General features: G+C 44.5%; 2 protein-coding genes across 3 annotated transcripts; both read left to right on the forward strand.

Annotated features, from left to right (window-relative positions):
- The first annotated feature begins 1,465 nt into the window (after positions 1-1,465).
- On the forward strand, positions 1,466-9,964 carry COQ2 (coenzyme Q2, polyprenyltransferase). The gene is made up of 8 exons (XM_039696090.1): positions 1,466-1,581; positions 1,845-2,191; positions 2,275-2,441; positions 4,778-4,899; positions 5,129-5,214; positions 6,094-6,227; positions 6,677-6,865; positions 9,440-9,964. The coding sequence occupies exons 1-8, from the start codon at positions 1,466-1,468 to the stop codon at positions 9,590-9,592; spliced, it is 1,314 nt and encodes a 437-aa protein (XP_039552024.1). The 3' UTR covers positions 9,593-9,964.
- A 9,179-nt stretch (positions 9,965-19,143) lies between these two features.
- On the forward strand, positions 19,144-23,048 carry LOC120496044 (placenta-specific gene 8 protein-like). Of its 2 annotated transcripts, XM_039696085.1 has the most exons (5): positions 19,145-19,297; positions 21,522-21,650; positions 21,791-21,915; positions 22,537-22,640; positions 22,906-23,048. In XM_039696085.1, coding segments are annotated over exons 2-5 (345 nt in total). In that variant the 5' UTR covers positions 19,145-19,297; positions 21,522-21,535; the 3' UTR covers positions 22,907-23,048. The 2 variants fall into 2 exon arrangements, with proteins under 2 accessions (XP_039552018.1, XP_039552019.1); XM_039696084.1 differs by lacking the exon at positions 22,906-23,048 and having other exon boundaries at positions 19,144-19,297; positions 22,537-22,644.
- The last annotated feature ends 120 nt before the right edge of the window (positions 23,049-23,168 follow it).

Genomic DNA, 23,168 nt, shown 5'->3' on the forward strand with positions numbered 1-23,168 from the left:
TATCATATATTACAATGACTTTATCAGAGTGATGTGGAACCTAGATTATTAGCTACTCTCCATCAGAGTTGAGCAACTCTTTCCTTTATAGTCCTGTGCAAATCGTTTTACTGCTGTGGAGTACTGCTCATTAAAACAATAAAACAATGGCAAACCATTAAAGTCACTTCTCCATCGCATTCATATTTCAGTTCCTCCTGCTAGTCAGCATCTTGGGAAATTAAAGTTCAGAATGGTTTCCATTGTTTTCTACCAGTGTGTGAATCATTCAAGCTGAAGGAAGTGTGTAATGCAAAAGAATTTATACTCTAGAGGGACAATGAACTCCCCAAGGAATCTTTCAGCAGCAGATCTGAGGACATTTAGACACTGAAACCATGCCATGAAAAGCAAAGGTTTTATGGCTCTGTCCTCTGCTCTCTGGTTTGTGCAATAACTCATAAGTTGGTGTTATGACCCTGAAGGTGAGGTAACTGAGATTCTTGTTAAAGGGTCCCTTGGGGTGGGTAAGAGTGAAATGACACATGAATGACCGCTGTTTATATACAGCAGGTTTAGTTTAGAATGATGGAAAGGAGGTACGCAGCCGTTTCGGTTATTATCTGTAGAAATACAACCATAGAAAATATAAATATAGAATTTAAGAAAATATATAAGTGAAAGAAAGAAAGAGAAAGGACAAGATTTCGGGAAGATATGAAAGGAATGAGAAGAATGTGTCCTTACAAACAAACTGAGCCTGCCTGTAGGAAAAGCTAGATGCTGATAGGTGAAAGAAGCAACGGGAGTAACCATAAATTCCAGAGGAATGTTAGTAATTGACAGACTTGCTCATCTAAGGCCGTATTAAAATCCTGGACTTAGAGATACAAAGAAAAGGTGGTTGTTTCTAATTAATAGCCAATCACAGATGCAGCTGGCTCGGACTCTCAGGGGGTCACAAGCCTTCGTTATGCATTCTATTCTTGTTCTTTCAAGCCTTCTGATGATCTTTTTCTCTCTATTCTTTTAGTATAGTTTTAATGTAGTATTTTAATATAATATATGTCATAAAGTCACAAGCCTTTCTTATGCATTATATTCTTATTCTTTCAAGCCTTCTGATGATCTTTTTCTCTCTATTCTTTTAGTATAGTTTTAATGTAGTATTTTAATATAATATATGTCATAATATAATAAACCAGCCTTCTGAGAACATGGAGTCCAGACTCGCATCTCCACACATGGGGCACCTGACATGACAGTCATGCAGCTGGGAAAATAGGATTAAAAGAAAGCTATGTCCTCCAAAATTTTGAGAGATGCCAGTGGAATGGCCTCCCACTTTTTTTTTAAATAAAGTCAGAGGATTTCTCTGTCTCCTTTTTGGACATAAACCTCTGGTACTGTGAATTTTTCTGCACAGATAACATCACCTGTGGACCCAGCAACAAGACTTAATTGATGCATTGAATTTTCATGCGTGATGATCACAGTCTTGATCCATCAGGGGTGGGGGAAGCCCCTGAAACGTGAAGTTCCCGGGGTTAATACACCATCTGTTTCAGGCGGGAATGCCCAGGTACCTCTCCTGCTGCTAAGGTGGGTTTGCTATGGCCAGCCGTGCTGCTCCTACGCAGGTCTGAGATTCCCCAGCACACACCCCAAGCCCTCCCCTCCTCCCCTGGGCCCGGCCTCGGCCAAGCGCGCTGCCTTTGGAGCTCGCTGGTTGCTGGAGCCATCAATCCCCAGCACTGCAGCACTTCAGTCCCTCACACAGACGGCGGGAGAACTGAGCCAGGGCCGAGAAGAGATACAAAGGCCACGTGGGAAATCTGATTTCCTTTTTGTTAAATTACCTACAGTGAGGAGAGGTATGACACGAATGTTAAGACACGAATGTTTAGAACGACCACGTTAAGTTTCGAGGACGACAATTTCACCGAGAACACACTGACCCCACACACCCCGCCCCGCCTCAGCCACGGCGCGGGGCGCCCGAGGGCGCCGCGCATGCGCAGCGTCGCGAGACTCCGTCCCGCCGGCAGCAGGGCGGCGCTAAGATGGCGGCGGCGCTGCTGGCGCGGCTGTGCCGGGGCGCCCCCGGGCTCCGGGGCTCGGCCGCGCAGCTTCTCGGCGGCCGAGCTGGTGCGCGCCGCGCCGGCCCCGCTGCAGCCCTACCTGCGGCTGATGCGGCTGCACCAGCCCGCCGGTGAGCGCGGGGACGGTCGGGGCCGCGTCCCCCCCGCGCCTCCCGCTCCCGCTGAGCCCGGCCGCGGGTTTGTCTCCCCGCAGGGACGTGGCTGCTGTACCTGCCGTGTACGTGGAGCATCGGGCTGGCGGCCGCGCCCGGCTGCCTGCCGGACTGGCGCATGCTGTCGCTGTTCGGCGCGGGAGCCGTGCTCATGCGGGGCGCCGGCTGCACCATCAACGACATGTGGGACCGCGACTATGACAGACAGGTAGCGAGCCGTGGGGCGAGGACAGGACACGGGGGCATGGCTTCCAATTCAGAGTGCGTTTAGATAGGAGGAAGAAGTTCTTCACTCTGAGGATGGTGAGGCATTGGAACAGGTCGCCCAGAGAAGTTTTAGGTGGCCCATCGCTGGAAGTGTTCAAGGCCAAGTTGGATGGGGCTGTGAATGACTGGTCTAGTAAACAGTGTTCCAGCCCACAGCACAAGGGTTGGAACCAGGTGATCTTTAAGGTCCCCTTCCAACCCAAGCCCTTCTGTGATTCAGTGGACCAAGCACATGCTCATTCATCTCCATCGTCACAGATTCAACAGAATTTTCAGGGTTAGAAGGGACCTTGGGAGATGATCTAGTTCAACCCCTTTGCCAAGGCCAGCTCACCTACAGCAGGTTACACAGGAACGATCCAAGTGGGTTTTGAATGTCTCCAGGGAGAGAGACTCCTCTTAACAAATGCTGTTTTATTCTGAAGGCACTGAAGTACATGAACATCACCAGCAATTCCTTGATGAGTACAGGCTCCAGGTTCAGGAATTCCTCCATGTTTCTGTCTGAGATGCACGTGATTAATTTTTCTACATTTCCTCCAAAAATAGTAGAAAGTATTTTATTTCATATAACATTTCTCTGTCCAGGACTGTAGTAAGTCTTCTAGAGTACTCACCTCTGTGTAAGATAAAATACATGCTGTTGTTGCTATAGGCAGTACATGAGCAAGTTTATTTCTCAGCTTTCTTTTGCACCACAGAACAAACCAAGTAACACTTTTTTTGTTATGCTTGCTAGTGACAATTTATCCAAAAACAACTTTTTTTGTTGTTTTTCTTAATTTTAGGAGCAGCATTTCCTTTTATTGTTGTACTGTTAATTTTGGCTGTTCAGAGTATCATGCCCAACTCTGAGCTAATCCCCTCTATTATGTTGCATATTTTCATTTATCATCTCCCATTTGTTCAGTAGAGGGAAATAAGCAAAAGGCAGAGCCCAGTGTGAGAGTTTGAAATGTGCACAGGTGCAGGCTCGGAGGGGAAGGTCCTGGTGATGTGTCACTGTTTGCTTCTCCTGTTTTTTGTTCCTGTATTGCTCCTGTGGTTTTGGAGTTTGGGTTTCGGCCCTGCAAGACACAGAATAATGAGCCAATCCAGTATGTGAAGTTCTTAGTATGGCATTTGAGTTTGTGCTGTTGGGAAGCAGGGAATTAGAATGGGGTTTGTGGCAGCTTTGGATGGTTTAGGGTTTGGAAGGTGCTAACAACTACATATGCTAAATAGATTTGATCTGAGGATGTGATAAGTAAGAGGGAATTTCAATAGAATTATTTAATTTATGCATTATGTGATGTGGTCAGATAGAAAGTTTTAAAAATTGCCTTCACAGCTTTTTCTGGGGCACCTTACAAGGCTGCCTCCAACACAGGTGCCATAGAGGCCAGGCCTAGAGCAGGAGTTGTCTGGTGTAGGTGACGGTGGTTTGGGGTTTAGATTCTGTGTCACTGATTATTTGGGACATGTTTTCTTTAAGTGAAACATCCCATGTTTGGTTGCACTGTGCAGTGGAATTGGTCACAGGTATGTTAAGTGCATGTTTAGTGCTCCAAAAGCAGTATTTGATGGCAGGGGAGAGAACAAGCTACAAGAGTTAATTTAAATTTGCATTATTCAAGCATAGGCAAGATACTTTTTATGTACAGAATATTCTGTAGAAAGTTGGCTTTTGAACCTCATTGAATAGACTTGACACTATTTCCATCACCATGCCCAATTTAATGGAATTGCTAGGTTGAAAGGCACCTCTGGAGATCATCCAGTCCGACCCCTGCAAAGGCACAGTCACCTGGGGCAGGTGACACAGGAACACATCCAAGTGGGGTTTGGAGTGTCTCCAGAGGGAGAATCCACAGCCTCCCTGGGCAGCCTGTTCCAGTGCTCTGCCACCCTCAGTGTAGAGAATTCTTCCTCATGTTGGGGTGGAATTCAGTCATTTGAGGGGTTTTTTGGCATTGGTCACCTTTGGCAAATAATTCACCATTCATTTATTTTATCTTTTTTCTGATACTTGTTTCTTTCTTCAGTTTACCTTGTATGATTTCTTGTTCCAGACAGAGTTCCTAAACTCCACTGTATCCCAGTTGGGATTAAATGTCTTTTCACAGCTGTTAACTCCACATCAGTGGAACTGGATTCTGAAAATGCCATTAGAGAGAAACAAAAGCAAACAACAGAATTAGGGCCTTTTCATTTCTCTTCAGAAAATAGGAAATAGACATTGTAAATTGCCCATCAGTTACAGATGTACCTAGTGGTAATATTATTTCCATTTTTTAGGTTGCAAGGACAGCAAGCAGACCCCTGGCAGCTGGAGATATCTCCACTTTCCAGTCCTTGGTTTTTCTTGGGGGACAGCTCAGCCTGGCCCTCTGTGTGCTTCTGTGTCTGAATTATTACAGGTGATGTATGAGTTATCTTTTGGTTTTTAAAGTCTGGTTCTGGGTCCTGATTTAAGCAGAGATTTTGAGTAGAAAAGGTGTTGGGGTCAGAGGGAGGAGATTATTAGTAATGGAATTGTAATGGAAAGGAAAGGAATTAGGTCAGTACCATGTGCAGCTCCTGCAATGCTGCACTATGTCTACTGATCTTTAGCCTGGCAAACAATAATCCTCTTGGTACTTTTTACAGTGTCATTCTGGGAGCATCCTCTTTAATCCTTGTGGTCACCTACCCTCTGATGAAGAGAATAACATACTGGCCACAGCTAGTTTTGGGTGAGATGGAAAGATTTTTTTTCTCTTTTTTAAATTTCAGATGTGGTTTTTGGGGTGTTTTACAAATTAGTACCGGAGCTTTAGCAATCTGACTTTTTATAACTTTATATCAAAATAGAAATACCTTACAGACAAAGCTCTGTTGTGCCACAAGCTTCTTAATTTATGACAGGCATTGGAGTTATGTGTGGCTTTGGGGTTGGTTTTTTTTGTTGTTGTTGAAAATCAGTTCCTTGTTTTGATGCAGTGATAGGAGGTAGAAGAGTGGGGTGGAATTAAACATTTGTCATTTGAGAATGAGCTGTAGTTTTGTGGTTATTTCAAAAGCCTTCTTAAATACAGATTTGTCGGTACAGCATTTCAGTCTTCAGCTTCTAAAATAACTCCTCTACAGATACTGATGGTGCTTGTATTTTAGGGTGAGCTGCTAAAACATACCTGTGTATATGGCTCTCACATTCGAGCTGTCTTCAGGGGTTTTTTAACCAAAATTGTCATTTTCAGGCTAGAAGTGCCATAGTTGGCTGCTGTGTACTGTTTTGCAGCCAGTTATGCTGACATGTTTTGTTATACTGACACCTGAGCATTTTATTGTTAGAGTATTCTGGGATAGTTCTGTGCAAATGTTTCCCTACACTACTGAAGTCAAACTCAAATTAGGGAAAAATTTGTGGCATATGTATTTTTTCTTGCATGTCCAGAGTATTTAATGTCAAATTATTTATATTTATAACCTGCCTGAAAATAAGTAGTAGAAAAATAGAGATGTTGGTATTATACAAAAGGTTACTGATATGATACACTCTCAAATCAATCGTATTTAACTGCTGCTGGCATTCTTGTAACTTCTATGTTTTTTTACTCTTTTAATGTTTTTAGGATTCACATTTAATTGGGGAGCCCTTCTTGGCTGGTCTGCTGTCAAAGGGTCGTGTGAGTGGTCTGTGTGTTTGCCCTTGTACTTTGCTGGAGTCATGTGGACCCTGGTGTACGACACCATTTATGCACATCAGGTAGGGTAACAGTGAAATCTTCCACATACCTGTGATTAAACACCCAAGTTCGTGTGTTTCATTTACAGATTTGTTGTCAAACAGCAGAGCTAACCTCTTGCAGTTCTTCACACTCAGATGAGCTGAAGCAAAGAAGTCCCAGCCCTTCAATATTTTATTGCTGTTTGCCAAGGTGTTACAAGTCAGGTGGAAAGATGGAAGTACAACACCCTTTGTGCTCTTATGCTTTTGCATTGTGGAAATAACTTCAACATCAGTATTAACTCCTGGCAGCTAAACAGCTCTAAGACCAATCTTCTAGTTTAAATTTTAATGTGGGACCTACAACTTCCCTTAAATTGGGTTCCTAGTAAGAAGCATTGAAAATTTAAGCAAGTCCCCCATTTTTATTTTTCTTATGAAGTGGCATTGCATTATGGATTTTGTGGTAATTCATCTTTTCATTCCAGGATAAGAGGGACGACATCATGATTGGTGTGAAGTCAACTGCCTTGCAGTTCAGGGAGGACACGAAGCAGTGGCTCAGTGGCTTCAGCCTGGCCATGCTCCTGAGTTTGTGCGTGGCAGGGATGAATTGCAACCAAACCCTCCCGTATTACTCGGCTGTGGCTGCCGTAGGGGCTCACCTGGCCCACCAGGTTTGATGGATTTATTCTTACTTTTTCCATGAGGAAGTTCTTACTAAGAAGTCAGAGGGCTTTTCAACCCTCATCAATTAATGAGCTACCCATGAAAAGCAGTTCTTTTAAAGAGAACTAAAGTCTTCTGACAATAAGCTTGGTCTTCTGAAGTACCTTTTGCAGACCTTTTGTTTGAGAAGACCTTTACTGCTGACCACAAACAGTGGAGCACTGAGTTTCGGTCTGTTTGTAACCAACAGAAGTGCCACACATTAAGCTGTGATCTCAAGGAAAGGGTTTTCTCCTCACTGCCAGCAGCAGCTGCTGCTAGATCCACCTCAATATGCTGCAAAATACTGTGGTGTTGACTGTTCTGATTCAGCTCTTGCAGTGTCTGCACACATAACAGCAGATGTTAACATAATTTTGTGCTAATTGACAGTTCTAAAGAGTTCTCTCAAAAGCAGAGAACAATCCAATTCAGTCTTGTAGTTGCATTCGTTTAGAAATTTTTATGAATAACAGAAAGAAAGAAATTAGCTTTATCAGTAAAGGATGCAGATAGGATCTTGTTATCTTGTTCTTTCTGAATCGTAACAACTGTATTACACAGTTGTAGTAAGTGATAAGTCAGTCTATTCAAAAATTAATTGCTGGTCTTGATTGGTAAGTGATAGCAGAGTGTTGTGTATTGCAAGTAGTGAATCCATTGCTAGTCTGAGAAGTTAAATCTGTGGTAATGTGGAACTTTTTGTAAAGCACGTTAATTGTAATGTTGCATTTTAATGGGTGGAGCTCATGCAGGTAATGGGTATTAAACACATCACTGGGTAAGAGAATCCTTGTGGTAATGTAGTCTGGCACTCAGCCACTGTTCTGGTAGTGACTGTGCTTGGAAATGGATGGGGGAAAGAATACTATGTCCACTGCATGATCATTTACAGTTTGAATTGTCAGAGAGCCTTTGTGCTGTAGTTTTGTCATGTGTGGGAACCACTTTTAAGGATCTTTACAAGTGAGGATGCGGACTAATGAGTATAAATGATGGAGAATTCACAATTGTGTGGACTGCCAAAGTCACAAGAGCAGCACTGTTCTGTGTATCGCAGAGTAGCTTCTTTTTGAGGAATGATTTTAATATAGTCCTGCTTGAACATTTTTATGCTTATCTTCATGTTCAAGATTTCTGATTGTGTCCTTAACTGAGTTTAGAAGGCTGAGTAAGATGCTTGAGGACTAGGATTTCCAAGATTTCCTTGATTCACTGAAATTTTACCTGAGGCAGAAGAATTTGGGTCATGATGATGTCAAATTGTATCCCTCTCAAGAAGTGTGCCAATAGAAAAATAACATCTACTTTCCTTGTGCTAAAAGAATAGCTTAGCTGCTGTTTAGTTTAATTTGCCAGTTCAGTGTTTCAAGTTCCCAGTGTCTGAGAAGCTGACAGGTTCTTAAGGGTGTGGATCACATCATATTTTAGAAGCTTGTTTTTGATTATTTGATCAGGACCCAGCCCTGATTTCTCTCTACAACCACAAATGAAGCAGATTTCCTGGGCAAGGTTTCACTTCTTTCAGTCAAATACTTTCTGCTTTAACTCTTTCTAAGGCTGAAGTGCAAAATTTGAAGTTTTAGGGGCTCCTTCTCTGTTAATGCTTTCACTCATTTTGCTCAACATTTCCTCTTGTTATCATTCTCAAGACTTTTGCACCAAATTTTGGTTTTGGGAATATTTTTTTCAGTAAATTTGCTCTTGTTATACCTTGTGAGTTGGGTTTTCCTTTGGTTGGGTTTTTTTTTTTTCACTTTTAGTTGTGACTCACAGCAGAGAGCTGCCATGTGGGTAAGCCAGGCCTTGCTTCTGGCTGCTATTGCAGGTGTCCTGGTCCTTGTTTGGAAGGGAATTGCATAGTCTTGGCTCAGAGCAGCTGGACAGAAACCAGCCCTGTGTGGCAAGGCAGGGCCTAGCACTTGCTCTGGTTCACTGCTGGCTCTCCAGTGCCTTGTCTCTACTGAAACATGGAACAACACCTTGTAGCAGAGATGGAAAAGTGCATTCATTTTTATTTAAAGTTACGTTGAAGAGTTAGGTGGCAACCTGCTGAGGAAAATCTCAGAGAGACATATTTACATGTCTAGATATTTTTGCACTTTTAAGTATCAATCCAGGCACACCAGTAACTGGGCTGTTTATATAGTCTTCCATTGATTGAAGAGTTAGGTGGCAACCTCCTGAGGTGGCAACCTCAAAGAGACTTATTTACATATCCAAATATTTTTGCACTTTTAAGTATCAATCCAGGCACACCAGTAACTGGGCTGTTTATATAGTCTTCCATTGAGATGGTCGGGGAATCATGTTCTTATAAGATCCTTGACTTTTCTGCTGTATGTTGAAAAAAATTTGTCAAACAGAGATGCCAGTTTGCAACAAAAATTTTAAACACAGAGTATTCCTGTTTCTTGTGCAGTTAAAGGTAGACTTTATAGCTTAAAAATAATTTTTTGAAGTTGCAGATAATTTTGTGATGTGTCAGATATTTATGAGTCTGTAGAATAATAATCCTCTAATGTTATACTGTGCTTTTGCAGATTTACACTTTGGACATAGACAAGCCTGAAGACTGTTGGAAAAAATTTGCTTCAAATCGTACTGTAGGAATTCTGCTCTTCATAGGGATTGTGCTTGGAAATCTGTGGAAACAAAAAGGCTCAAATGTAGAAGAGCCTTCAGAGAACAGATAGTTGAAATCACTATCTTGACATTTTAGTCTAACTGAAGTGTAAGTATTGTAAGAAGGAAAACACTTTTAATGTAAATATAGATGCTTTATATTGTTTATTTATAAAAGCTGGTGGAAACATTTCTGAAATCATGCAATTGAGATAATTCTACAGTGGAAGTTTCGGTAATCTGGAAATAACTTCAGTCTGCACAGAACCTCCAAAAAGTGAGCTCCAAAAAGCTCTGCTGGTCCTGTGTAGTAGCAGCAAACTTCTGTCAAGCTCTGGAGACCGTGAACCCAAGATTTTATATGAAGCAGGTGTCTCTTAGTGACAGCACGGGTGAAAATGCAAAATGATTTCTGGATGTAAATAAAATCTGGCTGTACATGTTTGATGGTCTGATTTATTACAAAGGTAATTTTCAGTTTGAGTTGGAGCTTGCTTCATGGAAGAGTTGCAATAACTTTTTCTTCTGGGATGTCTAGGAACAGTCAGGACTGTGAGTGTGTGAGGTCCACAATAAGGAGTCAGACAAATATTTAAGATTTTCTGCTCTTGCTGTGATTGCTGCAGCAGGTGCTTTCCATTTTTCCTTCTGGGATGTCTAGGAACAGTCAGGAGTGAGTGTGTGAAGTCCACAATAAGGAATCAGACAAATATTTAAGATTTTCTGCTCTTGCTGTGATTGCTGCAGCAGGTGCTTTCCATGTGAAAAGGACAGGCTTCTGCAAAGTTGCCTGCACAGAGTGAGCTAAGGTTGTTTGTTAGGAGTGGTTTGAACACAGAGTAAGGACTGAAAACAAAAACAGAGAAGCCCAGAGCTGTTGCCAAGTGTGTGTAAGCAGTGGTTGACTCTGGGCTACAACTTCATCACACAAACTGTTGACTTTTTTTTTTTAATTCCTCTTGTTTTGACTTCTGCCTACCGGTCTTATTTGTAGTCTTAGAGGAAAAACTTGTTTCTAGGGGAGTGCCTAGAAACAGTAGATATAGCAAGTGCAGGCTAACTAAATGGGCCTTACACAGAAGTTGTTCTTAATTAGGGTTTGTATTTCTGGGGTGAAGAAAGTATTAAGTTGAAGAAAAGCAGTTTAATAATGAAAAACCATAAGCTTCTGATCAGTTTTGTGACAGCTGCATTTTGTATAGGGAGAATTTGATGCATCCAACTTGAACTTTGTTTATTAGCTGTTTACTAGTAATTAAAAAGTCTTGTAAAATAACTAGTATGGATCAGTTTCAGTAGTGTTACTTTAGTGAGGTGGTGGCAAAAGTTATTAATCTGTTTTTAACATACTAAAGTGTCTTTTAAGTAGCTCAGATTTGGGAAGAGCTCACATTTTGTTGTGCGTTTGAACCTTCTGGTGTCCTTTGTCTGATGACTGCTTCTCACAAGTGTTTGTCTTAAAATGAGAAGAGGAAAAAGGTGTCACTAAATACAGTATAAATTAAAGTTTCAAAACAGTCTTCATGTCCAGAACATGAAAATAATGTTTTCTGGGGCTGTTTTCCAAATTTATCTTAGTTTCATTTTACAGAGATAAGACATAGCTGTTCATTGTCTGAAAAACAGAAAGATTTAGGTTCCAGGCTTGTAATACTGAGGATATTAAATTAGGGAAAACTTTATGATTAACACAAGGAAATAAATAATTTTTAAAGTGCAAAAGAGGTAAAGGCTACTGAGGATGTTAATTGCGTGAGCATTTTGTGATTAATACACAGAAATTAATAATTTTTAAAGTGCAAAAGAGATAAAGGCTGAGCTGCTTCCTGGTTAAACCTTCCTGTTTGGATCTGTTGGCAGAATTGGCAGATATATGTACATCTCTTCTCTTCATTCCCAAGGTGTTCTATTGCAAATCTTCGCTAAGATGCTCTCTGCTATAATTGGATACAGCTTCTTAAAAAGTTTTAAAATACTTCTGTCTCTCAGCTTCAGCTTTTTATTAGTGTGCTTTTGCAGAACTAAACAACATCCTCTGGAAGTTTCTTCTCCACTATCCTTGCCTTTCTCCCGCACCTCCTTTTCCAAGTATTCCTCCACAGAATGTTGAGATAAAAAAATGCTTTTTTCCTGCAATGCAAAGGTCAAATGTCCCTAACAGTGGCAAACTGAAACACTGCCAGTTGCTGAGGAAGCAGAAAACTCTGTACCAACATCAGCCCTTGCCTGTGTGTTGCACTTTGTAGAAAGGCGTATCAAAACAACACCAGCTCTTTGTCCAGGATTAGCTCTATAGAGAGGTAAGGGTAGTACCCCTGCAGGGATAAAGGAAGAGGTTGCCAAGGCATTGGAAACCGGCAGGGTGGGGTTGGATCTTTGTTTTAGAAACCTGATTTGTACTGTGGCACACGTGAGCTCTCACACTCCCCTTTCCCAGCGAGAAGACTCGTCAGAGGAGGGTCAGCCAAGGCAAACTCTGCCTGGGTTCTGCTATTAGTATTTCTTGGTAAGCATAATGGTGTTAATGGGGCGGGCGGGGTTTCCCCTCCCTCTATTCCCGAGGAGTGCTGCAGGAGCTGTGCTGTGTAAACAGCCGGAGTGCCCGTGCCAGCCAGCCTGGCTGCCATGGAGCCTGGCAGCACCATGGCAGTAGGTCGGGCATCTCGCCAGCCACTGGTGCCATGGCCTGGGAAAAAAAGGCACTCCTTTTCTATTTCCACTTTGGCAAAAGCTAGGAGAGGGCCGTTGGTTTCTAAACACTCCACAGTGCAAATACCAGTAGAGAGGCTCTGAGTTTCAAAAGAAATCTGCCAAGAAAAAATGGGCATCTTAGCCAGCCACGGATAACGAGAAATTTAGATACAAGCTGAAGGTACCTGGTATACTGAAGAGGTGATTTTGCTTTTCCTGCAATGCCTCCCTGCATTTTGGGATGGAGGCAAAAGGCCAGAACAAATTTTAATGCAGAGTGCTAGATGCAGTACAAGAATTACAAAGGAAATAGAAAAAAACTTCATTGATCTTACAGCATTTTTCTTTGCCTGGATGGTGGTGTTTAAAAAAACCATCAAAAAATACAATTTCCAGGCAGCTGTACTGAAGTGATTTTGTCTGAACAAAGCAGAAAGAGGCCTAATACACTTAAAAGAAACAGAAACAAAACCAACAACAAAACAACAGTGTTCATGCCAGCTTCAATGCTTCTAACAATACAGCTGTAATTTCTGGGGTGGAAATTCCCAACCTAATGCAAAACAAAATCCAAAGTCACCCCTGACTTCTTATGCCTGCAAAACACAGTTCCTCCAAATTGCAGAGCTTCTTGTCTGTGACTGGTCCAGTAACAAGGAAATACACAAAATAAAGTAAATAAATAAAATATAGCTACATGTTATCTAATATAAAATAAGTTGTATCAACTGCATAAAGAACCAAGCCTGTAACAGGTTGTAAGAGCAATGGGGGAAAGCGCTGGCCTGCCCATTCCACAGGACCTTATTTTTTCCCTGCACTGATGTCAAAGCATTGAGAGTTCAGCTCGAATGTAAAGTATCTCACTTTCTACAACTCTCTGAAAGGACCTTGTGGCCAGGTGGGAGTTGTCTCCTCGTCTCCCGGGTAACAAGTACTTGAGGAGGAAAGGAAACAGCCTCAAGTTACACCAGTGGAGGTTTAGACTGGATATAAATTGCTTGGCTGAAATGGTGGTCACACATGGAAACAGGCTGCCCAGGCAAGTGGTGGAATCACCATCCCTGGAAGTGTTCAAAAGGTGTGAGGTTGTGGTGCTTGGGGACATGGTGGTGGACATCGCAGTGCTGCATTAATGGCTGGACTCAATGATCTTGGAGGTATTCTCCAACATAAGTGGTTTTCTGTAATTTGATATTGAAGTGGAATAATTTTATTTTCAAGTTACCACTGTTCAATGCTCAACCTCATAAGCAGCACCACATACATAACACCAGGGAACTGCTTTGGGGGGAAACTGGTGAAACCACTGTTCACTCTTCAGTATTGACTTGAACACTGTGAAACCACACCACTTAAGTGGTTGCTTAGTAGAAAAACCTGTGTGCACTTTTTGTTGCCTCTCATGCTGCAGCACAGCCAAATATTTGTCAAACAGATTTTTAGCTTCATCAGAGCTTATTTTTCCCAAATTCTGTCATGCTGTTAATCACTTTTCCAGGGAATATGTATAAATGGAAATAAAAATACTTGAGAGGAAAATGGAGGAAAACACAGACTTTGTGTACACCATAACATGCATTATTGTGCTTTTAAGCATGTGCTGGAAGGCACCTTGATTTTATTTGCTTAGAGTTGTCAAGATCCATTTTCCCCCTGCACTTCCGCATGCATGACACCACACAGTGGGTGCAGCAAGGCAGACCACAGTTAAGTGTCACTTTGGCTGTAGCTGTTAGGTGAGGGGTGGGAGTTTCCTGCCTCCCTCCTCCTTGGGAGGAAAATCCTGGGCAGAAAGCCAGGCCGTGTATGCACAGGCTGTCCCTGGAGCTGGTGGGGCTGCTCTTGGCTAGGTAAAGGGCAGGCTGAAGGTCTGGTGTGCAGTGCACGCCTCCTCTCCCAGGTGGCCGGTGATAAACTTTGGGTTGCTCAACCCCAAGCAGGACTCTGGCACTTAGAGAGTTTCTTCCCTTATTGTGTCTTTATCTGATGAATGTGCTGTCTACAGCAGGGCCAGTGCCAGCAGCACCTGGGTGTGGCTACTGGTGGGTTTTTTCTCATGTGCTGGGTAGGATGGGGGAAGTGTTCTCTCACTCCTTCCCATGTCCCAGCCCAGCTGTGAGATGCTGTGCTGCCAGGAGTCCTCTGAGATCTTCGGGCATGCACACAGGGAAACCATCCATATGGGGCAGGTGCAAAGAGAGTGAGTGTTGTATCTGCTGTCTTCAGGGTTTGCTTGAGAAATCAGTGGCAGGAGGGGAAGCGAGAGGCAAAAATTGCCTTCAAGAATTTGAGCTGCTCAGGGCTGATTTATTTATGACCCGTTAAGTCAGAAAAATGGTTGTTAAACTGCTGGGGAGTGTTGCAGTGTATTGTCATGGTGTGCCTCAGTTTTCCCAGTTCTTCCCCTGAAGTTTCCTTCCCCAGGTGGGTGTCAATCACCTCTCCTTTCCCCATCCTTGACCCCTGCTGGGCACTGTCTATCAACCCCAAAATTCCAAGGGGAGCATAGAGTGATTGGCCGGTTCAAAGGATGCTCTCCACCCCTGGGGGGCCATTGGCCCATCCAGGTGTCCCTCTCACCTGAGACCCCCTCCCCCTGTACCTGGTTGGTGCTCCCTGTGTTCCCTCCCAATGTAAAACAGCAAGCACACCATGCAGTCAAGAGTTCTGTTGGAGCTGTTGTAGGATTCAGAGGCCATGCAGCCCAAAATAAGAACTCTGGATTAAAAACTCTCCATCAGGACTCACTCCTTTCTTCACCTCACCTTAAAGGCTTCTCCAGCTCAGGAAGGCCTGAGGAGTGACCCTTATCAACAGCAAGTTCCAGCCGTAAGCACTGGAGCTCGGGATGTGCCTGGACTTGTCCCCACGTGCTCATAGCTAACTCCAGCATCTCTGGGGTGACAACACCACAGGTGCCGCGATTGGCTCAGCAGCTGAGGCCACACAGACCAAGGCAGTCCCGTTTGGGAATATTGGTAAAATCCAATAGGGGAGCTTCCATCAGAGGTTATAACCTACCCTTCCATCAGGGTGAGCAATGTTGGATCATGGTACTGTCATGGAGAAGCAAAGCTTTGAAGAGGACTTGGGGTCATGTACATGCAGCAGGTGTGGAGCCATACAGCTTCCCCATCTTGCACATCATCTCTCCTGGTTCAACTCTCTCAATACTTTCTCCCATCTGTCTTAAAAACATCATTATTATTAAGTAGTAAAGGCCCTTTTAATCCACAGTACAACTTATTCTGCTGAATAACATCAATACATTAAAAAAACACTTTTCACCCGTCAAATAACATTGCAAAGTGTGTTGGATGTCCTTCTGCCAATACCTTGGTTAATGCTGGATTAACTTCATGACGCATCCTGTGTGGCTGTTCACTTTGCTCCTGCTCAGGTGTTAAAGCAAGGACACCACATGTAGCAGACACAAGGGACAGCAGAAGGGAAGGTCCATCATCCCCTCCATTGCTCTGGAGGAAGCTGTCAGCTTGGGATAAAACTGCCATAGAAAAGGCACAGAGCACATGCCCAAGCTAGAAATTAACCTGGGTCAGCTTACTCCAGAAAGCCTCTGGAGCTGACTCAAGAGCAGCTGAACTGCTGAGGTTCTCCTGCTTCCCACTATTCTCTGCTGATGGGGATGGGGATGGTACAGGAGGGTCCACACTTGCACCCTCTGATAGTTCTTCTTGTGTGCAGGTGCAACTCAGTGAGAATTAGGCAGTTAATGAAGCGGCACACTACAAAATGTATTAGTTGGACTGGTCTGTTTGTAATAAGAGGGTTGATTTGTTGATTTTTACTTCAGTTGTTTTTTACCTTTTGAGCTCCTGAGCTAAAGCTTGATTCCCACAAGGCATTATACTCTAAGTCTGAGTGACCTGGAGAAAGAGTGGCACCACTGAAAGCATAAAAAGGTAGCAAGGCACAGGAAGCAGAAGCTCAGCCAGAAGATGTGTGATATCTTTCTCATACAAGATGTGTGAAACATCTTGTGACAAACCACTGCTAGCACTAGCATACGATTGTAGAGGGATTTGAAACCACTTTTAGGTCTGACCAGCTGTGACTAAGAGCTGCTGTGAAGCTGGTGGTACCCTTTGGTCCTGCTGTGAGCTCTTCACTGTGTGCTGGACTTTATGTTTGGGTGCCTGTGGCACAGGGCTTCAGGCCCCTTGCCCAGATGTCACTACGCTCTCACAATATCATTTCTTGTCTGATCAGCTACCCAAGACCCTCTCCAGTGTGTGCAGTGTCCCTGGCGTGAGAGAGATGAGGGATGAGCAGACATGGGAGCAGCTCTCTGCTTGTACCAACTACAATGGCTTCAGTGTTGGTGAGATGTGCATCTGACCCTCAGCTATATTTCTGAGGGTTGTGAAAATTTTCCCTCGCACTTACTGAGGTCCATTCTCCTGCAGCTTTGACCATTGCAGGAATTTCCCTTTTGCCTGAGCCATTTCAAGCTGTGGGAAGGAAGCAAGGTTTGTGGGTAACATGTTCTTCCATTGAAGCTGCGGAGACATCTAGAAAAAAGGTGAAGTTTCTGATTCAGAAGACCTTCTCCATGTCTGAAACAGAACCCTGAGACTGTTACTCTGTCTCTGGAAAGGACTGGTGGGACCAGAGCTTTGGAAAGACGGCCCCAGGCACCCTCCTGTGCCAGCAGCCCCCCTGACCTGCACACCAATGGGATTCATGGACCCTCTGTGAATGAACACACCTCTCACCACTGAAGACATCTTAGTTTGTGTAAATAGTATGAGGCAGCATGCTGGGGGAAGTGGCTTTGCTCATTTGTGGTCGTGTTTGAAGTTGCAGGTTGGACTTGTTTTAAGTGGTACAGAGAACAGGCACAAACTTTTATGTGTGAGTGGCCCAAACTGGAATAAATTCATTTCTGCTTGTAACTGCTCTACAAAATACAGTGGTAGACTGTGTAATCCATACTTTGTTCTTTGCAGAGAAAGCAAAAAGGTCTTAAGGGAGATTTTTTTTAATCTGTGCTCCTGAATCTTCATCAGTGTTGCATTTACTGTAGTACGTGTTAAATTGGTGAGTATTGGTTTCAGTGGAATTTTTTCCATTGTCTTCTTAGAAATAAAAATGGAATGGCTTGGTTTGGAAGGGACTTTAAAGATCATCTAGCTTCAAACCCCATGCTGTGGGCGGGGATGCTTTCCACTAGACCACATTACTCAAAGCCCCATCCAACCTGTCCTTGAGCACTTCCAGGGACAGGGCATCCATAGGTTTCCTGGGCAACCTATTCCAGTGCCTCACCACCCTAATAATGAAGGATTTCTTTGTAATATAGACTAAACCTATCCTCCTCCAGTTCAAAGCAATTCCCCCTTGCCCTGTCACTACATGCCCTTGTGAAAAGTCCCTCTCCAGCTCCCTTTAGGTACTGGGAGGTGCTCTGAGGTCTCTCTGGAGCCTTTCCTTCTTACCACCTAAAAAACCTGACTGCATTTCAGCTTCCTGGTTCTCTCCTCCCCAGCAGACTCCTAGGCCATGAGCCTCATCCAGCCAGCTGCTAGGATGTCAGGCATCTCCTCCCCTAGGGAGAATCTGCTGATCTACAACTTTTTGCAAACCTCCGTTTTCATAGCCTGTTGCAATGTTCTTACAAAGAACACCGAGTGTGTATGATCCAGCCAGGGAGTGGCCAGGCAGCCCCATTGTAAAGCAGGGACAGACACAGTTAAACTTTGGAGCTGCTGGAAGCCAAGGGAAACATTTGAAGGCATGGCTCCCTGTTTTCTCAGCAGCACTACTGGTAAAAAAGCCTTCACTTAAAGCACCCTCAATTCCAGCCTGTTGACAAAGCTGCCATATTGAAGTTTAGCCCAAACTTCTCCTTTCACCACTCTTCACGAGGGCAAGAGAGACGGGAATCTCACCATTAGCACTTCCCATGGGATGCATCGAGCTTGGCTTGCTCCTGAGAAACAGCCACTCAGACCCTCCCTGGGATCTCTGCACACTGTGTGTGCATCCTGCTGGGAAACAAAAAGTGCGGTCCTGGTGCCACAGATTCTCCACAAAATTTGGAAGTGCATCCAAAACTGCCATGATTTGCACAGGGCATAGGTGGTTACGTATTTGGGGCATGTTAGTGTTATAAGTTTGGTTTTTTATAAAGTTGGGGTTTGCTTGTTGTGGGGGAAGGGAAGTGTCCAGGACTTGGTGGGGGCTGGCGGTGGAAGGTGATTGGACCAGGGCACTGACCAATCACTCGACGCCCTGAGGAAATGATTGGTCCAGAATGAACACCAGTAAGGACCAATCAAAGCGCCTGAATTCCACCAATCGGTGCGCGGATCCAAACCCCACCAATCCTGGACCAGGGGTAAAAAAAGGGGGGTTTTCATTTGCTTGGGGGTTCTTTCGGTTTTGTTGTTGGTGGTGTGCTGTTTTGAGGTGTTGTGTAGGGATTCTGGGCTTATCCCAGGTCCCTTGTTCTTGCTGACTTATTTTTTTTTAATAAACGAGAGCCTGTTTCAACTTGCTCTGGAATCTGGCCTCGTTTGGAATTTTTAACATTAGTGTAGAAACTGTAATATTGGTATCTTAGGAAGTGAAATTTATGTGTGTATGGTAATTGCTCAGTTAATTTTACTGTAGTGGCTGGGCTACAGGGACTGTGACAAGCACTTAGGGAATCAGCCTAATTATTATGGAAAGCCTCCCCATGTGGGATGTGTTTTCTAAGAAATGAAAACCTAAATGTCTGTTCTGATGTAAGTACATTATTTAGAGCTGCTCTTCCCTGAGCAGCAACATCACATGGAAAAAGTTAAGGGAATAAGACAAAAACCATGCAAACATTAAAAAAAAAAGTAATCCCGGGAAAAAGAAAAATAAATGACTGTGTTTTGCACGTGTAAAGAGTGTGGTTGTAAGGACAGGGCACAGCTCCTGACCTCCCCCTTCAAGTTACCTCCCACCTATTGTACGATTTACTGCTAACTGCCAATAAGAACATCCGAGGGAGTAAGTTTAGTTTCATCTTCGCCAGAGCCTCTTTGTGCAAGGAGAGGAAGTCTGCACTGACCAAGGCTGCTCACCAGGTTAGTTCTCTAAAAGCATGGGAGTATTAGTAACTTGTTAGCTTGGGAAGAGTGGGATGATAGTGTCAAAGAAGGGATTTTTTTTTCCTGCTTAGCTCAAAATATAAATCAAACTTGGGGGCAAATCCTACTTGGGGAAGTGAGGGGGCTTTTAAAAAGCTATGTGCAAAAGCTGGATTATGGAGAATTTACCTTTGCTTACTGCTTTCTGACGCTAACACAATTGTATGAACGTGTTGAAGGAATCTGACTGGTACTTTACTCTCCGTTTAAACTGAACTGTCCTACCAGAAGTTTGGATATTGATGGCTTTTGATCCCTGGTCTCTCTGTGTGCTTGCTTGTCCCTTCAGTGGGGTGTGCTGTTGGTGGCAAGAGCAGCTATGCTTCAAACTCTTCATTGCTGTTTGCAGCTAGGAGATGAGAAAATAGGTGAATAATACTTGTGCGGGTGGCACTGCTGCTGGCAGGCAGAGGGAAGCTGTGGATAGGCAGAGGCATTGCGCTTCCCTCTGGACACACACCTGATACCACCTCCAGCTGCACTCCCGCCGGGCTTGCAGGCTGCTGTGTGTTGCCAGCTGAAGCCAGGAGTGGGATTTCTGGAGAAGTACACCTTACTCCAAAGGATGGGGAAAGTGAGTGTTCCCCCTCCCCCACCATCACTCCTTGATTTTAGTTTCTATTCTGGCTTCTGAGCTCAGAAGCAAGAAGAGGAGGAGGAGGAGGAGGAGGCAGCTCACCATCCAGTAGGGTGGGTCTGCCTTTGTTGAACTGCTGTTTCTAAGACGTAAAATAAATCAACACAACTTACAGAAAAGAAGGTTCAACAAATGTGAGCAGGCAGTTTATCTTACCTCAGAGAACCTCACCCAAGCCCAAACTTTCTCAGAATTGTTACCTAGAAATACTTTGTGCTTTTTTACTTGGCTAGGGAATTAGAAGCAGAAAGGAAGGAATTGTTCTTGTTGCTATTCTTACTATTATCATCATCATCATTATTATTATTTTAGACCTACGGCTTACTGGTTTGCAAGGTTTACTTGCTTGCTTAACCACAGAAAGGCAAGGAGTGTTTCAGACTTTGGACATTGATTTTCTCACTTTCTGGCTCCCTACACCAGGAAACCAGAGATACGAGTTTTCTGTTCTACTCTCTTGTGTGTAGCCTGGCTTTGTTATGAGGAAATGAGTCCACAGGTGCTTCCCACATGCCCTGTGCCCATGCTAAAGCCTCTTGTGTAAAATATAACAAGTCCAACAACCAGAATGCCCAAGTCCCTCCCTTTAGCTTGGAATGAGTCACGTCTAAGCACTAGCAAAGCCTTTGTGGAGTGGGGAACATCAGTGGCCTGATGATATTTTGAAGGCTGGATAAAATGGGAGATAACGTGAAAACCTTGAACAGATATGTTATAAATAATAAAATGATAAAGCCAAATCAATAATCAATTAAAAAAAGTTTTTATTTCACGACCAAGATTCGGTCTCCGATAGCCACAATCAAATGGTCAGTGTCGAGCCTGGGATCCGCACTGGGTGAACACAGATCCGAACTCTTCTGCTTCAAATCCTCTCTGTTCACAAATGCTGTCTGTGCCGGGCTAGTTTTATACGGTTTGTTTCACCTGGGGCAGAGTTTCTCCTATTCTTCTCTAGTTTCTCCTATTCTTCTTGCTGCACATATTCATGTAGTTTCCTTTTCTCTGTGCTGGGCTGGACAAAATCGTTACTGGGAAGCGATGAATGCTGATTGTCAGGTTACTGGAACCTGGTGTTGGGATGCACACTCTTGACAGCTCTGACTATCTTGATCACCAATACTTCTCGGGTACTCATCGCTTGGGGGTCTCTGGACTGTCCCGAGAAAGGACCCATCTCCCTCTTTCATTTGCTAATTAGGTTTTTTCTCTTCGCTGTGATTTGAAATCACAATTTGTGAAACAATTTCTTTCCCTGGCTGCGGCTTGTTGTTTTAAATCTTTAAGAATTTTTCGTACAAGCACAACTTATTTCATGTATATTTTACACAAGCACGAATTATTCCATAACATCCATCACAGATAGAAATGCAGGCAAGATATGGTTATGCTCTTTCACCGCCAGTGGCAGCTAGCGAGCTGGGCAAAAGGCAGCCTGCTGAGGGGTGGTAGCCACCAGTTTGGTTGGAGGTTCAGACCAACCACAGCTTTTTCACTGACTCTCCCGTTTCCTGTCTCTTTCAGGAGAGCACCTGGGAATGGCTGTCCCAACCGTTGTGACAATCCAGCCGCAGTATGGCGGGGCCATGTCCTCTGTGTCGAGATGCACGTGGCAGACGGGCCTGATGGACTGCTGCTCCGACTGTGGCGTCTGTGAGTGCCTTGCACACAGTTTCCCTGCCCCTGCTGCTTGGCTCAGCGGTGCCACTGTGCAGCCAGCCAGCCTGGCTTGCCCAGCTGCTCCAGGAGGGCAGGCAGAGCCTCATCCAGTGCTGTGTTTCTCCCCCTGCCAGGCTGCTGCGGGATGTTCTGCTTCCCATGCCTGGCTTGCCAGCTGGCTGGGGACATGAACGAGTGCTGCCTGTGTGGGACCAGCGTGGCCATGAGGACCCTGTACCGCACCAGATACAACATCCCGGTCAGTGCTGAGCTATGCCCTCACCCTGCTGTGAGCCTGAAGGACAGGGTGCCCCCGAGGCCCCTCTCTCTGCACTTGAGGGATGGGCTCAGGACAGCAGTGATTTCCAGTTCCCCTTTTTTCCCATTCGTATCTACCTCAGCTGCTGCTTCCTTCTTTGAGCTTTGAAAGATGGGAAAGACTTGAGATAACTGTGGGTTGAATAAAGAATAGGTGAAGATGGTTACAAGGATAAAGATCCATCATCAGGTTTGGGAGAAAGGTGGACAGTGCATACGTGAGGGTGTTTCTTCCTGCATGGGAGGTGGTTGCTGCCATCCCAAGGGCAAGCCATAGGGTCCCAAGTTCACTCTGCCCACACTGTCTGTTTCTGTGAACATTTTAATTCCCAGTCTGACCTTTAGAAGTCATAAGATAAGTAGCTATCTGCAGCCTGCACAAAGGGCTCCTTCCTTCCTTTCCGAGGTGCCTGGGGTTTGCCAGCCCAGGGCTTCAGTGTTTTCTACTCGGGATGCTGCAGCCTGCCAAGAAGAGTACTTGACCTGGAATGTGATTAACATTTTCTTGGCTGGAACATGATCTCTGGGAAGCCTCTGTCCCTAACCAGTTTCTCCCTGACAGGGGTCCATTTGCTCTGACTACTGCATCACCATGTGGTGCACCGTGTGCTCTGTTTGCCAAATGAAGAGAGACGTCAATCGCAGGAAGGAGCTTGGCATATTCTGGTAAGCTGGGGGTGCTGCTGCTCGTCCATAAAGCTGCTCTCACATGCAGCCAGGTGGCTTCCCAGAGCCTCTCCTGCCAACATCTTGACACCAGACTAAGTTTGCTGCAGTGGGGAAATGGCCATGGACAGTTGACCAGAGTGACGTGTCCTGAAGCAAAATGTGGCTGGGGCCCTTGTGCAGGGTGGAGCAGGGAGGACTGGGGCAAGACAGAGTGTGGTGAGGCTCAGCTCGGTCCTGACACTCCTCTTCCATCCTGTTGCAGATGCTGCCATCCTTGCTGCATCCTTGGAGCTGCTGCAATCAGGAGTCACCACTGTTGGGAAATGTACCACGTGGAGCTTACCTTGACTGCATTTGATTTTCTCTACTTAACTGCAGAAATAAAGTTCTGAGTTTGTCTTCCTACCTCTGTGTATGTTACTCTTGCACCACCTGAGAGTACCCATCCTTCTCCTGCTCCATCCATCTCAGCAGCCCCTGGTGTAGCTGAGATTTCCCTGTGCCTGCTGCAGAGAAAGATTTTCA

This window comes from Passer montanus, unplaced genomic scaffold (assembly GCF_014805655.1).
Source record: "Passer montanus isolate IOZ18808 unplaced genomic scaffold, ASM1480565v1 scaffold95, whole genome shotgun sequence".
NCBI classification, from domain to species: domain Eukaryota; kingdom Metazoa; phylum Chordata; class Aves; order Passeriformes; family Passeridae; genus Passer; species Passer montanus.

What these genes read in the sequence shown, in the direction of transcription:
- COQ2 (XM_039696090.1), top strand. Translation starts at nt 1,466, where the DNA reads ATGATCACAGTCTTGATCCATCAGGGGTGGGGGAAGCCCCTGAAACGT. An exon ending in GTACCTCTCCTGCTGCTAAG is followed by an intron (nt 1,582 to 1,844) that starts GTGGGTTTGCTA and finishes AATTACCTACAG; the next exon opens with TGAGGAGAGGTATGACACGA. An exon ending in GCGGCTGCACCAGCCCGCCG is followed by an intron (nt 2,192 to 2,274) that starts GTGAGCGCGGGG and finishes GTCTCCCCGCAG; the next exon opens with GGACGTGGCTGCTGTACCTG.
- LOC120496044 (XM_039696084.1), top strand. Translation starts at nt 21,536, where the DNA reads ATGGCTGTCCCAACCGTTGTGACAATCCAGCCGCAGTATGGCGGGGCC. An exon ending in CTGCTCCGACTGTGGCGTCT is followed by an intron (nt 21,651 to 21,790) that starts GTGAGTGCCTTG and finishes TCCCCCTGCCAG; the next exon opens with GCTGCTGCGGGATGTTCTGC. An exon ending in GCACCAGATACAACATCCCG is followed by an intron (nt 21,916 to 22,536) that starts GTCAGTGCTGAG and finishes TCTCCCTGACAG; the next exon opens with GGGTCCATTTGCTCTGACTA.